Source organism: Zingiber officinale, chromosome 4B (genome assembly GCF_018446385.1).
Source record: "Zingiber officinale cultivar Zhangliang chromosome 4B, Zo_v1.1, whole genome shotgun sequence".
Classification (NCBI taxonomy): Eukaryota; Viridiplantae; Streptophyta; class Magnoliopsida; order Zingiberales; family Zingiberaceae; genus Zingiber; species Zingiber officinale.
The window spans coordinates 135718281-135731746 of record NC_055993.1 but is presented as its reverse complement, the minus strand read 5'-3'; the positions used below and the strand labels follow the sequence as shown (position 1 = coordinate 135731746).

At 40.5% G+C, this 13466-nt stretch overlaps 1 protein-coding gene across 2 annotated transcripts; it reads right to left on the bottom strand.

Annotated features, from left to right (window-relative positions):
- Positions 1-382: 382 nt before the first annotated feature.
- Positions 383-3936, bottom strand: LOC121976912 (nuclear transport factor 2-like). 2 transcript variants are annotated; one of them, XM_042529322.1, is made up of 9 exons: positions 3793-3936; positions 3573-3710; positions 3201-3486; positions 2796-3112; positions 2215-2392; positions 2025-2146; positions 1877-1942; positions 1102-1168; positions 383-762 (listed from the first exon to the last, which is right to left on the bottom strand). In XM_042529322.1, the coding sequence occupies exons 1-9, from the start codon at positions 3841-3843 to the stop codon at positions 539-541; spliced, it is 1449 nt and encodes a 482-aa protein (XP_042385256.1). In that variant the 5' UTR covers positions 3844-3936; the 3' UTR covers positions 383-538. The 2 variants fall into 2 exon arrangements, with proteins under 2 accessions (XP_042385256.1, XP_042385257.1); XM_042529323.1 differs by having other exon boundaries at positions 2025-2143.
- Between the last annotated feature and the right edge of the window lie 9530 nt (positions 3937-13466).

The following is a 13466-nucleotide window of genomic DNA, read 5'->3' as shown; positions in this document are numbered from 1 at the left end:
TTATTCTATGTTTGCTACTATTTTACATTCCTAGACCATATCATTCCAATATCGATATCAAATAAGCAAAATACATGGATTAAATATTTTCCGTCATTCCATTCTTGACGAGAAAGGACTCCAAAGGCTTTTGACCTTTCATCCCTTAAATAGATTTTTATGATGTCAAACAGTTGAATAATAAAAAATAATAAGAGCTCGACTCGCCCTGACCTTATTTTGGATCATGACTTGTGCTAGAACCAGTTATTCTTATTTTCAAGTTATTTTACATTCCTAAAACTTATCATTCAAATATTGATATCAAAATAAGAAGAAAAAAAAGAAGACATGGATTAAATATTTTCACAACCCATTTCATTTCAAATATTAGATGAACAGAAACTCACAATAATAATATTATTAATTCCAATTGAACCAATAATTTCCAAGATAAGTCGAAGTGTCGCTAAGGTAATAATATAGAAGATAACATAAAAAATAACTCAAATAAGAACAAGGAGTCCCCATCGAAAGACCCTTTGCACGAGAGGAAGAGCTAATGGGAACCGTCGTTTGATTCCATGGAAGCAACCTTCTGGTATACAAGGCCATTGCCGCGATTTAAGTAGGCACCACTACCAGCACCTCTACCTCCAAGGTCGGTTCCGGATCTGGTGTTGAAATTCACCCTACCATATCCTCTCCCGGCGTAGTTGCCACGACCTCGCCCGTTGTTTTGAAACGCTCTTCCTGGTGGAAATCTTCCTCTATTATTAGTAACTGCAGATGGAGAATTATGCAATGCCAATGAGTCCCTCAAGTGTTGAATATCCTTATGATAACTAATAAAACTGTAAATTCAATTTCGGCTCGCAAAAGAAATAAATATATCTTTCGATTGTGTTTGCATCATTGTGTAGGCAAAGCAAGAATGATTCTTGAATCCATGGTACAAAAGGTTTTTTTTAAAAAAAATTGTTGCATTTTCCGAACAATAGGAGAGAAGACAAGTGTTTAGGAAAAAAACAGAAGCAAAAACTAGCAATGTAATCCATATAGAAAAGTCTATCAAAAAGTACTCATGTGAAGCCTATAATTAGAAGTCCTTGCCGACTTTACCTCGTGCACCCGTAGCTCGTTTTTCTTCAACATAGACTTGACGACCACCGACCAGTACAGGTGATGCCTGCGATTTGAACAAGAAATTATTTTATGATATTTATTAGACAAGTAAAAAGAGGACAGTCTGATGTACAAAACTCCCACTAATGCAAGGGTCTGTTATATCCTGCTTTACAAGAAGCTATTTCTGAGAATCAAACTTGTAACCTCTAGGTCACATGGCAGCAACTATACCCTTGTGCCAAAACTCCCCTTCATATTTATCAAACAAGTGACTAACCAAAATACTTTCCATTCACATATTCCTTTTATTAGCCAAAACACAGATAAACAAAAGTATATGCATTAGCTCGTATAACTCAACATACCCTGGTTCTTTATATCGACAGTTTGTTTACAGGTGAGTCCATGTGAATGAGATAAAGAGAGATGGTCTGTAAACAACTCTAATAGTTTTTTTAAATGACAGATATAACTAAATCCCTATGTGAAGCAAAAGGATCCGATAATGTTGTTTCTATTTTTTTTTGTTACTAGTAGATCGCACAGTATCAAGGTTCCCCCCAAAAAGAAGCAATGGCAGATAAAACATATACAAGCCATGACTAATTCCAATCCTGATCTGACAATTAGTTCCACATTAAGATGTTGCACTTCCAATGATTAGTTAAAATCATTCGATTGCTATATTGGAAAATGAATCTTAGAATTAACATTTCGATATGAAGTAAAGCAAAATAATGTCAAACTTGTTAAATCTCATAAGAATCACCTCAATCGCACTGCTAACAGCAGTTGCCGCCTCAAACTGTACAAACCCAAAACAGAAACCTTGTAACTGCATATGATTTAAAGAATTTTGTCAGATCACAGTAAAGCGAAGACTGAAAAAGATTTCAGATAAAACAAAGAATAATAACCTTATTGCCTCTAACTTGGATACCATCTGGCTTAATACGACCAAATTTCTTGAACACTTCTTCGAGTTGAGCAGGAGTTGCATCCAAAGGAAGATTTTTCACATATATCGAATGCCCATCTGCTAAAATGGAGAAAACACAATATGAAATTTGACAAAACAAAAACAAATCAAATTCAAGTAGTTATTACCTTCTGCGATTTCTTGGTTTTTGCTGCTATCAGCAACAGTAGAAGTGGATTCAGGCATGTCGGATACTTGAGCAACAGTGGGTGCGGGGGTGGCTTGTGGTTCAGTTTTAATGGATATGGGCTTAGAGGGGGCATGCGCAGGAGCTGATTCGGAGAATTTTTCTTTCATGAGTTTCACCTACATCCATGACACATCAAGACAATATTATGAAATAAATTTTCAACAAAAAAACTATGAAAACTTAATAACATAATTTAAGTTGGTCCTTTTTAGTAATAGTGTAGTCCGGTGCACACAAAGTTCTTGTCAGTGCAAAGTCCCAAGGAAGGGTCAGACCATATTAGGTCTATTGTATGCAGCCTTACCTTGCATTTTACAAGCAGCTGTTTTTGCAACTCAAACCTGTGACAGCAAGGTCACGTGGAAACAAATTTACTGTTGCGCCAAGGCATATGTAAAAAAAAAAACTAGATGATCCTAGTTCTATGGATACAACCCAATAAAGCTTGCAATTTCCAAAACTAAGCACGCCAAACAAACCATGCATTTTGTAAAAATCAACCAGTGTATAATTACTTACGATTGAAGCATATGATCGTTTTGAATCCACTGCCTCCTCCTGAGAATCTTTGACAACTTCTGGACTGGCAACATTTTGTGCAATTTCAACATTTGAATCAACAACCTGGGGCTGAGTAGCTTCCTCGATCACATTGGCTGGCACAATTTCAACATCCGAATTAACCAACCGTGGCTGAGAATCATTAGCGTCATCCACAATAACATCAACTATAGGTTTTGCCACTTCCTCAATTTCTCCATTTTCAGAAGGATTAGAGACATCTTCTACCGGCAAAGGAACTGTTTGGTCTTCAGTGACATCTTCTGATGGCAAATCTGCATAAAAAGTGAAAAAAAAAAATAAACATGAAATAGCAATGGAGCCTGAGCCTAGGATATGAAGTCGAAAAGAGAAAAGACCAACCATGATCATCGTCAACAAGAGGTGCACAGGCACCATTCGGCAAATGCTGCTGCTCTTGGTGGTGGCTTTCCCGTTCCACAACTCTGAACACATCATTCAAGACATAAAATCCATTCTCTTGAGGTGCGAGAAAGAAGGATTGAATGAAGTTCTTCTTGACATAATCGTTTCCAATGAGATACCCTGACACAAGCACAGTTACCCCGCCTTCAAAAGATTCTTGTGCGTCCACCGTTTTTATTTCCACTCTACCCAATTCTGTCGACAGAACCTTGTCATCGATCGCCTAAACCGATAACTCAGATGAAAATTCAATAATCTTTTGATCATATTTACAGGAAAAACATAAACTGGTGTGATATGAGTACCCACATCAATAGTGTTGACGGACTCCAGGGCGCTATGGGCATCCGACCAACCAAGCCAGCTGCCGTCCCGGTAGAATTGGTGCAGCAACTCCGGCGAATGCTGCATGATGTAGTAATACTGCGGAACAAAGTTATCCGACACCTGAACCACAAACAACAAAATCAGAAGAAAAAAAGATGGAAAAAAAACACGGATCGAGATCAAAGGGAGATGAATTCATTACCTCTCGAGCAGAAAGATGAGGTCTCTCCTCACCGAACTGTTGATCGCCCATGTCCAGTCCTTGAATTTGGATCCCGAGCGGTACTCGTTGATATTGCTTCCTAGGGTTTTAGTTGGGCGACAGACAAGCAGGAGGAGAAGGTAAAAGTTTATTTATAGTGTGTAACAAAGAAGAATTGTCTGTTTTGTTTTTTTCCGAATAATAATAATAATAATAATTAAATGATTTTCAAAATTAAAATTAAATTGATACAGAATAATTGATGTGTCTTTTTAAATCAACTTTCAAATAAATCGAATATATTTTTTTGAATTAGTTCAGCTATTTTTATTTAATCGAAATTTTACTCACTCCTAGCTAAAGCCTTAATTACTTGATAAGACAATTAATAAACTTGTGAAGACTTATTATATATAATTGAGCATAGAGATAAAGCCAACTTATATTTGTCTTAGTCGACTAGGATGTTTAGTTGATTTATTAGTCAATTGTAATTTTATGACTTTATTCTCTGTTTGAATTGAGTGAGTGGAATGCAAGTTGAGTCCACTAACTGGTTTATAATTTAAAATTATTGGTAAATAAGTTAGTGATATTCGATTTAATTGAATGTAGATTGAGTCGACTAAAAAATATAATAAGTCGATTCAATATTAATTATTAGTTAATAACAATTTCTTATTAGGATTTCAATTGATTATTTGGTGATTTAATTAACTGATTTGAACTAAAAACTCTACAAATGAACTATCTTTTCCTTTGGGTGGAATACACCCTTGTTATTATAAGTATGGCCAAGGGACTTGAAGGCATTACACATACTCGTATTGGTCTCTACATGTTTATCTTTAGGTTAGTAAAGTAATTTTCATATTTATGTTGTTCTTATATTTTTTAGTTTGGATAATTTAACTTGTTAATTTTAAAAAAAAGTTAACTTGTGTTCTTTGACTTAAAATAATAATAATAATTTTAGTCTCATTGACTATTCCGGGGTGATTGATCTAGTCCTACGGAAAATTTTCACCGATTACTAGATAAATCGGTTGGAGAAAAAATTCTTATAAATATATTTATATTTCCTTGTTTAGGAGAGAAAGAAAGGGAATAAAAGTTACATGTGTTATTTTTTTTTTTTTACAGAAAAGACAGGGCACTAAATATATAAAGTTACAAAAAAAATATTCATTTTGAATGAGAAGTTAAACTTAATCTCAAGTTTCAAAAATTAAAATCTAAGTTTTAATTATCGTCGTTCCTCTTCCTCTCCTACCCGCATACAAACTTTTGCAACCTCTTCGCTCTAAGTGTGCCACCTCCACACTGTCTGCCAATCGAGCTCCAGTAATCCCACAATAGTTATCCCTCTCTTTTCCCGTGTTTCATTGTCGGCACGATCGCCTATTGTTCTCTCCATGAGCGAGTTTCATCGTTGCTATCATGTACAAACACGACCGCTGCCACACCACCGGAGCCACTGCCTCCTCGACGTGCTACCGCCGGGAGGAAGTCAAACATAGCCATTGGTATTAGAGAGAAAATTAAAATAACATACATCTAAATTTCTTTTCCCCTTTCTTACACTCCAAATCAAAATATAAGAAATTATGCTGATTCCTTGGCATGCATATTTAAGACTTATCTTTCTCTCCATTTCCCTCTGTAACTCACTCAATCTCAGACCAGGATACAAAATTTTCTTTCTCTTGACCTTTTCTTTCCTTTCACTCCTCTCCTCCCAAATAGAAGTAAAGTTTGATGGATTATATAAATTTTCGTATTCCTTATTATTGTATTCATTTTGTACGTGAACAAAATTATATGTGATAAGAAAGCCCACTAAGAGTAGGTTAAAAGATACAACAATCCACGTAGAGATCAAAATAAAAAATAAAAAAGGTCAATGTCAAAAAATTAATAAACTCATCGAAGGGGGTTGAGTGGAACACTCCTACAATAGCCGATCGAACATGAACTGCCCGATCGATAAAGAGGTGGTCCAAGCAGAACACTCGTGCAGCTTAGATCATCAAATGCTCATTACGGAGCAAAGGAGCGTGGGACGACCGGAGCATTAGTACGGTCGGGCGAAAACAAGCTATCGAGTCGGATCACCGCATGGAAGTCTGACCAATCTTAGGTGTCCCTAGCCAAGCGGCTTCCTAGCTCGGTCGATCAACGGAATCACTGATGTATTTCGAGATATCGTTTTGGAAGATAGTGCTGCTGATACGAGACATGGTCAACAGACGGATCATGCGATGAAAACTTCTAGGGTGCGTTTGGTTGGAGGTTATTTTTGATAACCTTGGTTATCCATCCAAGGTTATCAACAAAAACCCTGTTTGGTTTAGTTAATCCATGATTCTCAAGTAATGTTCCATATCCAACACGTCTGCAAAAAGGGGGCATGCAAGCAGAAATTGGAAAACTTCGAAAAATTGAGGTTTTTCTTGATTTCGATGTTAATGAATTTTTTTTATCCAAAATATCCTCGGATAAGAAAAAAATATGACAAAAAGGAAAAACGTAAAGAAAGAAATAAAAAATATATAAAATATTAAAAAAAGGGTAAAAAACTTTAAAAAATAAAAAAACATTAAAAATATTAAAAAAAACATTAAAAAATAGAAAAAACTTAAAAATAATTTTTTTTTAAAAAAAGTAAAAAATAATTTAAAAAACGTTAAAAATATATTAAAAATTTAAAAAATTTAAAAAAAAAAACAAAAAAACGTAGAAATTTAAAAAAAAAAGTAAAAAAACTTAAAAATTAAAAAGGTAAAACAAATAAAAATATATATAAAAATAAAGAAAAAGGTAAAAAATTAAAAATAAATGTAGAGTTTAAATAATAATAATAATAATAATAATAAGGGGGGGATGGGGGACCCTCGTCGACGTGAAGTCAACGACACGTGGAGGTCAATGGTCAAGAGGGTCAACCGGAGTGACAGGTTAACCGAGCATTCGGGCGACCGGACAGCCGGACAAGGGTCTCCCGGACCGGATGAAAGACAGTCCGACCAGGGGTCGGGTTTCCGATGCTTAAGGAGAAAGAGTCTATGGGCCGGGCGGACAAACCGCTCGGCAAGCCACAGGGCAATAAGGCGCAATTCCATCCGAGCACATGAGCAGGGCTTCCCCGCTCGGGCCGAGGTATGCGCATTCCCGGAGGCCATGAGCGTCGAGCGGCTGGTCCGCTCTGCCCGGGAGCAGGTAAGAGCGCTAGGAGACAAAAGGGACAGCTGATAACATCATCCTCGAGACGTCTGCCGCCGACAAATAGTATGGCTGGCTGCCGGAGCGGACGGAGTATCGTACGGTGGAAGCTTCCACTATCATATCAGGGATATGCTCGGACGATTGCGGAATGGCGTCAGACATGCTTTTCTGACACAACCCTACTAAGGTATGTTTGGGGAAACGTGCATGCATTGAGAAGCGTGCCCGCGCCTCCCCGGGGTCCTATATAAGGACCCCCAGACTTCGATGGAGGTATGCGATTCTCATCACTGTAGCCACAGTAGCGTTGCTTCCCTTCTGCTTCATTGCCTGACTTGAGCATCGGAGGGTCGTCGCCAGGAAACCCCTCCCGGCTCGGCTTCTTTGCAGGTCCGCCGGAGGTCTACACCATCATCAGAAGACAGCGGAGAGCGCCACATCCCCAGCGTCCATCGACTCAACGCTCGAACAGGATGAATTATTATTATTATTATTATGTATAGTTGGTTTTGTAACTAAGGATAATATAGTAAAATATTAAATTAGGTTATTCATTAAAACCTTCGAACAAACAAGTTTTTGTTACATTACCTAAATTGAACCAAACAACATTTGGTTATGTTTTATTCCCCATAACCTTGGTTATGTGATTACCTAGTAATCACATAACCAAGGTTATATATGATAACTTGAACCAAACGTATCCACTGTTTTGGTGATATGTGTAAGACCGTTGGGCCGGCTAGAGGGGTTGGTAAATAACTTGGTTACAACCGATGTGGTTGTTAATCCAAGGAAGATTAAGCTCAAAAACTCCTTCAGGCGGAGAAGCCTCTTACAGCGTTTAGGCACAGAAAAGAGAAGCTTAACTACAACTAAAGCATACAAGTGTTTGGAAATAGAATGATCGTGATTGTTGAAAAGCTTCTGGACCAAGGCTATATTTATAGCCTTGGTCGGGGCGCCTGGATGGGTTCCGGGCGCCCTGAGGGGGATAAAATTTATCCCCCAACAGTTGGATCGAGTCAAAGCTCGATCCTGTGAAAAAGTCCCTTCCGGGCGCCCCGGATGGTTCCGGGCGCCCCGGATAGTTCCGGGCGCCCCGGATGGTTCCGGGCGCCCCGGATAGTTCCGGGCACCCCGGAGCCAAAAGTCAACCCAGTTGACTTTTGGTCCGTGCTCTCTTCTCTGGTTCAGCTCGCCTCTGGTCCGGGTCTTTCTGCTCCGGCTCCGCTTGCTTGGGTGATCTCTGACATCCGGAATAGGGCTCACCCGAACCCATCTTCCGGTCTTCTCGAGCGTGCTTCCCTCCGGCTTCTCGTCCCTCGGAATTACCGCGTGTCCCTTCTCGTCCACCAGCGTACTCATCCGTAGACTTCGTCCCTCGGTCGCACCCCGTGCCGACCTTCGCGCTAGTTGCGCCTCTTGCTCCCCGAGCAATCTTCCGCTCCGGCTTTCGTACCTCGGAACCACCGCGCGCACTTCCTTCTCGTCCGCCGGTGTACTCTTCCGCAGCGCCTCGTCCCTCGGACGCACAGCGTGCCGTCCTTCTCGCTAGCTGCGTCTTCCGCTCGAGTACCTGTGCTCCTAAGCTCCTGCACACTTAGACACAAGGTTAGAAACAACGCAGGACCTAACTTAACTTGTTGATCACACCAAAACAACCTTGGGGTTCCAACAATCTCCCCCTTTTTGGTGTGATCAACCCAAGTTAAGCTAGGGTCAACAATAGATATGAAATTAAACAGTTTATTGCAATAACATGCAACATGATAGAAAAAATTAAATTTCAAACATTCCAAATTTTAATTTTCAATTTTTTCTACCTCCCCCTAGACTTATACTTTCCCTTCTCCCCCTTTGATCACAATAAAAATGGGGTACAAACGAAATCTAAGGGTTGACATTAAAAAAAATTTGAAACTATATTTCAATAATTTTCAGGGAAATATTTCTAAGTCAAGACAAATTTCTAAGTCATTCGACATCAAGATTAAGAAGTTTCTAAACAGAAAGCTTTATGCAAGAAAATTTCAGAGAATTAATAACATAAAGAGAAATTTTCTATGCATTTATTTATTTGTTTTATGCTTTAATCAGAAGGTTTAAATTTCCATTTTAATTTATCAGAAATTCTTAAGTCACACTTTTCCAGATTTAAAGCAAAAAATATTAAACATGCAACAATTTGTATCATGTTAATTTCTATTATTTTTTGAATTTCAAGTTCACAAAAATATTTCGATAGCATAGATTCTAACTTGATAAAAATTTTCGACGCTATAAAAAATTCTTTCGACAATGTGCAAAATTCGTTTGAAAGAATATTTTGTAATTTGCAAGAATTTTTTAATAAAAATTCTAATTTGCAGGAATTTATTAATAATAGATTTCTTAATCCGAAACACTTTTTCGATGACTCATTTTCTGAATTGCAAAACTCTTTTGAGAAAGTAATTTGTAATTCGAAAAAATATTCGAAGAAAGTTTTTGACATCATTTCTAATTTGCATAATTCTTTCGAAAAAATATTTTGCAATTTACAAAAGTTTTTCGACAAAATTTCTAACTTGCAAAATTCTTTTGTTAAGATATTTTGAAATTCGAAGAACTCTTTCGATAATATTTCAAATTTGCAGGATAAGTTTGACAATTGATTTTCTAATATAAAAAACTCTTTCGATGATTCGCAAAAATTTTCAGGCAATTCTTCGATTGAATCATTCAATTGATCAGAGGTTCGAGTCCATACCTGACTTACCTTGTCAGTAATTGATTCTCCCCCTATCGAGTTGCTTTCTTCCCAAGATTCTCCCCCTTCATCGATCTCAGGATGTACTTCGGCTGTTGTAGTACTTATCTCGATTTCGGACTCTTCTGTCGGTGGCTCGGTGTCTATTGAGGTGTCAGCTTCTGAAGGTTCTTCGTAGAGCTGCAGGAACTTTTCCCAAAGTTCTTTTGCGCTTTCATAATCTGCGACCTTTTTGAAATCTTCCTTTGGTATTACATTCAGAAGATAATATTTTGCTCGCCCATTTGCCATAGACTCCTCACGTTGCTTTTCGTTCCAGAGGCGTAGATCGAGTCCTTCTCCGTTCGTGTTCTTTGGTTCTTCATAACCAAATTTCATTATTAAAGAAATATCAGAATCTGAGTTAAGGTATACCTCCATGTTTTGTTTCCAGATGGAAAACTCCCCCTCGAATGCAGGTGGGTAGTCGCTAGCTCCGGCCATCGTTTTGTTGCTTCAGACGGCGGTTAGTCCTTCTGAGGCGTACTCGGCTCTGATACCACTTGTAGGACCGTTGGGCCGGCTAGAGGGGTTGGTAAATAACCTGTCAATGAAAAATAAACAACCCTTCCTTGAACGATTAAGCTAACACTTGTAAAATGAATTAAGCGGATAAATAAAAGCATAAAAGAAAAGACGAGGCACCAGATGTTTACTTGGTTACAACCGATGTGGTTGTTAATCCAAGGAAGATTAAGCTCAAAAACTCCTTCAGGCGGAGAAGCCTCTTACAGCGTTTAGGCACAGAAAATAGAAGCTTAACTACAACTTAAAGCATACAAGTGTTTGGAAATAAAATGATCGTGATTGTTGAAAAGCTTCTGGACCAAGGCTATATTTATAGCCTTGGTCGGGGCGCCTGGATGGGTTCCGGGCGCCCTGAGGGGGATAAAATTTATCCCCCAATGGTTGGATCGAGTCAAAGCTCGATCCTGGGAAAAAGTCACTTCCGGGCTCCCCGGACAGTTCCGGGCGCCCCGGAGCCAAAAGTCAACCCAGTTGACTTTTGGTCCGTGCTCTCTTCTCTAGTTCAGCTCGCCTCTGGTCCGGGTCTTTCTGCTCCGGCTCCGCTTGCTTGGGTGATCTCTGACATCCGGAATAGGGCTCACCCGAACCCATCTTCCGGTCTTCTCGAGCGTGCTTCCCTCCGGCTTCTCGTCCCTCGGAATTACCGCGTGTCCCTTCTCGTCCACCAGCGTACTCATCCACAGACTTCGTCCCTCGGTCGCACCCCGTGCCGACCTTCGCGCTAGCTGCGTCTCTTGCTCCCTGAGCAATCTTCCGCTCCGACTTTCGTACCTCGGAACTTCCTTCTCGTCCGCCGGTGTACTCTTCCGCAGCACCTCGTCCCTCGGACGCACAGCGTGCCGTCCTTCTCGCTAGCTGCGTCTTCCGCTCGAGTACCTGTGCTCCTAAACTCCTGCACACTTAGACACAAGGTTAGAAACAACGCAGGACCTAACTTAACTTGTTGATCACACCAAAACAACCTTGGGGTTCCAACAATATGCATGTCCTATTAAGGTATAGTGTCAGAAGCATTTTCCTGACATGTTCTTTCATAGGACAAATTGGAGAATGTACCCACTGTTGGAATCGAAAATGTAGCTAGAGGCGGGTGAATAGCTTGTCGCGATCTCGTGCTTGGCGTTGCTTGTTTCTTCAATGACGTGCAGCGGAAAATACAAAAAAACAAATACAACAACGCCAACTCGAGGATTTACTTGGTATCCACCTCAAGAAGAGGTGACTAGTCCAACGATCCACACACTCACGCAGCCTCCACTATGAAAACACTCCTTTACGGTAACTACTGAAGGCGAAGAAGCCCTACAACACTCTCAATACAACAAGATACAAAGAGAAGCAAATACAAGGGAAAGTTTACACGGTTTACTCAAGAAACCCTAAACCTAGCTTCTTCTTCTTGCTGTAGATACGCCTCTTAACTTGGAAATGCCTCTAAGAACCTACAAGATCTGGCGGTGAGAACTCTGTGGAGTAGCTGTGAAGATCGCTCTAGAGAAAGATCGAAGCCATGGAAGTTTTGCCGAGAGAAACGCTCGCCAACGGTTAAAAACAACACCAATGGTCGAATCCCAATCGATTGGATTGCTCCCAATCGATTGGGGAGGCTTTGGATCGATCGACCGATCGATCCAGAGCGCCTTTGTGCTCTTGGGAATTGCCTGTATCGATCGACTGATAGATCCAGGGCATATTGCGTAGAATCGCTGCTCCCAATCGATCGGGCAATCGATTGGAGGCTCTGAATCGATCGGTCGATCGATCCAGAGCTGTTCTGTGCGATCGCGAGCTTCTCGCAATCAATCTACTGATCGATTGGGAGGAGGCTTGTCGCGGGGACTCACCCAATCGATCAGCCGATCGATTGGGCATGAGCCAATCGATCGGCTGATCGATCCAACTCATGGTTTTTTTGCCCAAAATCAAGTCCAAAGTCCCCTAAACCAACATCCGGTCAACCATGACCTGTTGGTACATCATGGCTAGCATCCGGTCACTCTTGACTTGCTAGGACTCTCTCACCAAGTGTTCGGTCAATCCCTTTGACCCACTTGGGCTTTTCTCCTTGTGCCAAGTGTCCGGTCATCCTTGACCCACTTGAACTTATCTCCACCATGTGTCCGATCAACCTTGATTCACCTGGATTTCCCTTGCCTGGCTTCACTCACTAGGACTTCCCTTCTGCCTAGCTTCACTCATTTAGGACTTCACATCTGCCTGACTTCACTCACCAGGACTTTCCTTCTGCCTAGCTTCACTCATTTAGGACTTCACATCTGCCTGACTTCACTCACCAGGACTTTCCTTCTGCCTAGCTTCACTCACTAGGACTTCTCATCTGCCTAGCTTCACTCACTAGGACTTTCCTTCTGCCTAGCTTCACTCACTAGGACTTTCCTTCTACCTGGCTTCACTCACCAGGACTTTCCTTCTGCCTAGCTTCACTCACTAGGACTTTTCTTCTGCCTAGCTTCAGTCACTAGCACTTTTCATCTGCCTGGCTTCACTCACCAAGACTTTCCTTCTGCCTAGCTTCACTCACTAGGTCTTTCACCTGGCTTCACTCATCAGGATTTTCTTCTCTGCCTAACCTCCCAGTTAGGACTTTCACCTGACTTCACTCACCAGGATTTTCCAGTCAAGTATCCAGTCAACCTTAACCTACTTGACTCTCCTTCACAATCTCCCCACATGAACAATTGCACCTGCCATCTCCATGTATCGTCAAATATTGAAATCCAAACATCAAGACTCGAGCTTGAACCAATTCAAGCTCAGTCAGCTTGGTCAACCTTGACCGTAGGGAATATTATACTAGCACCCACGACAAATAGGAGAACATATCCATGCCTCGAGAAACGTGCATATTGCCCACCATGACACTATATAAAGAGGGGGCATACACCGGCGGAGGTACACATTATTTACTATTCACGCCTGTGTCTACTGTTGCTTCATTTTTTTCCACTTTCCGGTGACTGACTTGAGCGTTGGAGAGTTAACGCCAGGGACCCCTTCCTTGTCTCGGCATTGATGTTTCTTGTGCCGCAGAGCAAAGCGGAGTCTACATCCAGTCAACGTAGCAACCACATCTCCAGCTTGCCATCTCCATAATTTTCAGACAGGATCA

Excerpts from the sequence above, each read along its gene's own strand:
- LOC121976912 (XM_042529322.1), bottom strand. The coding sequence starts at position 3,843 with ATGGGCGATCAACAGTTCGGTGAGGAGAGACCTCATCTTTCTGCTCGA. Across the intron at positions 3,487-3,572 it reads AGTCCGTCAACACTATTGAT|GCGATCGATGACAAGGTTCT; the intron begins GTGGGTACTCAT and ends TTATCGGTTTAG. Across the intron at positions 1,169-1,876 it reads CTGTTAGCAGTGCGATTGAG|GCATCACCTGTACTGGTCGG; the intron begins GTGATTCTTATG and ends TTCAAATCGCAG.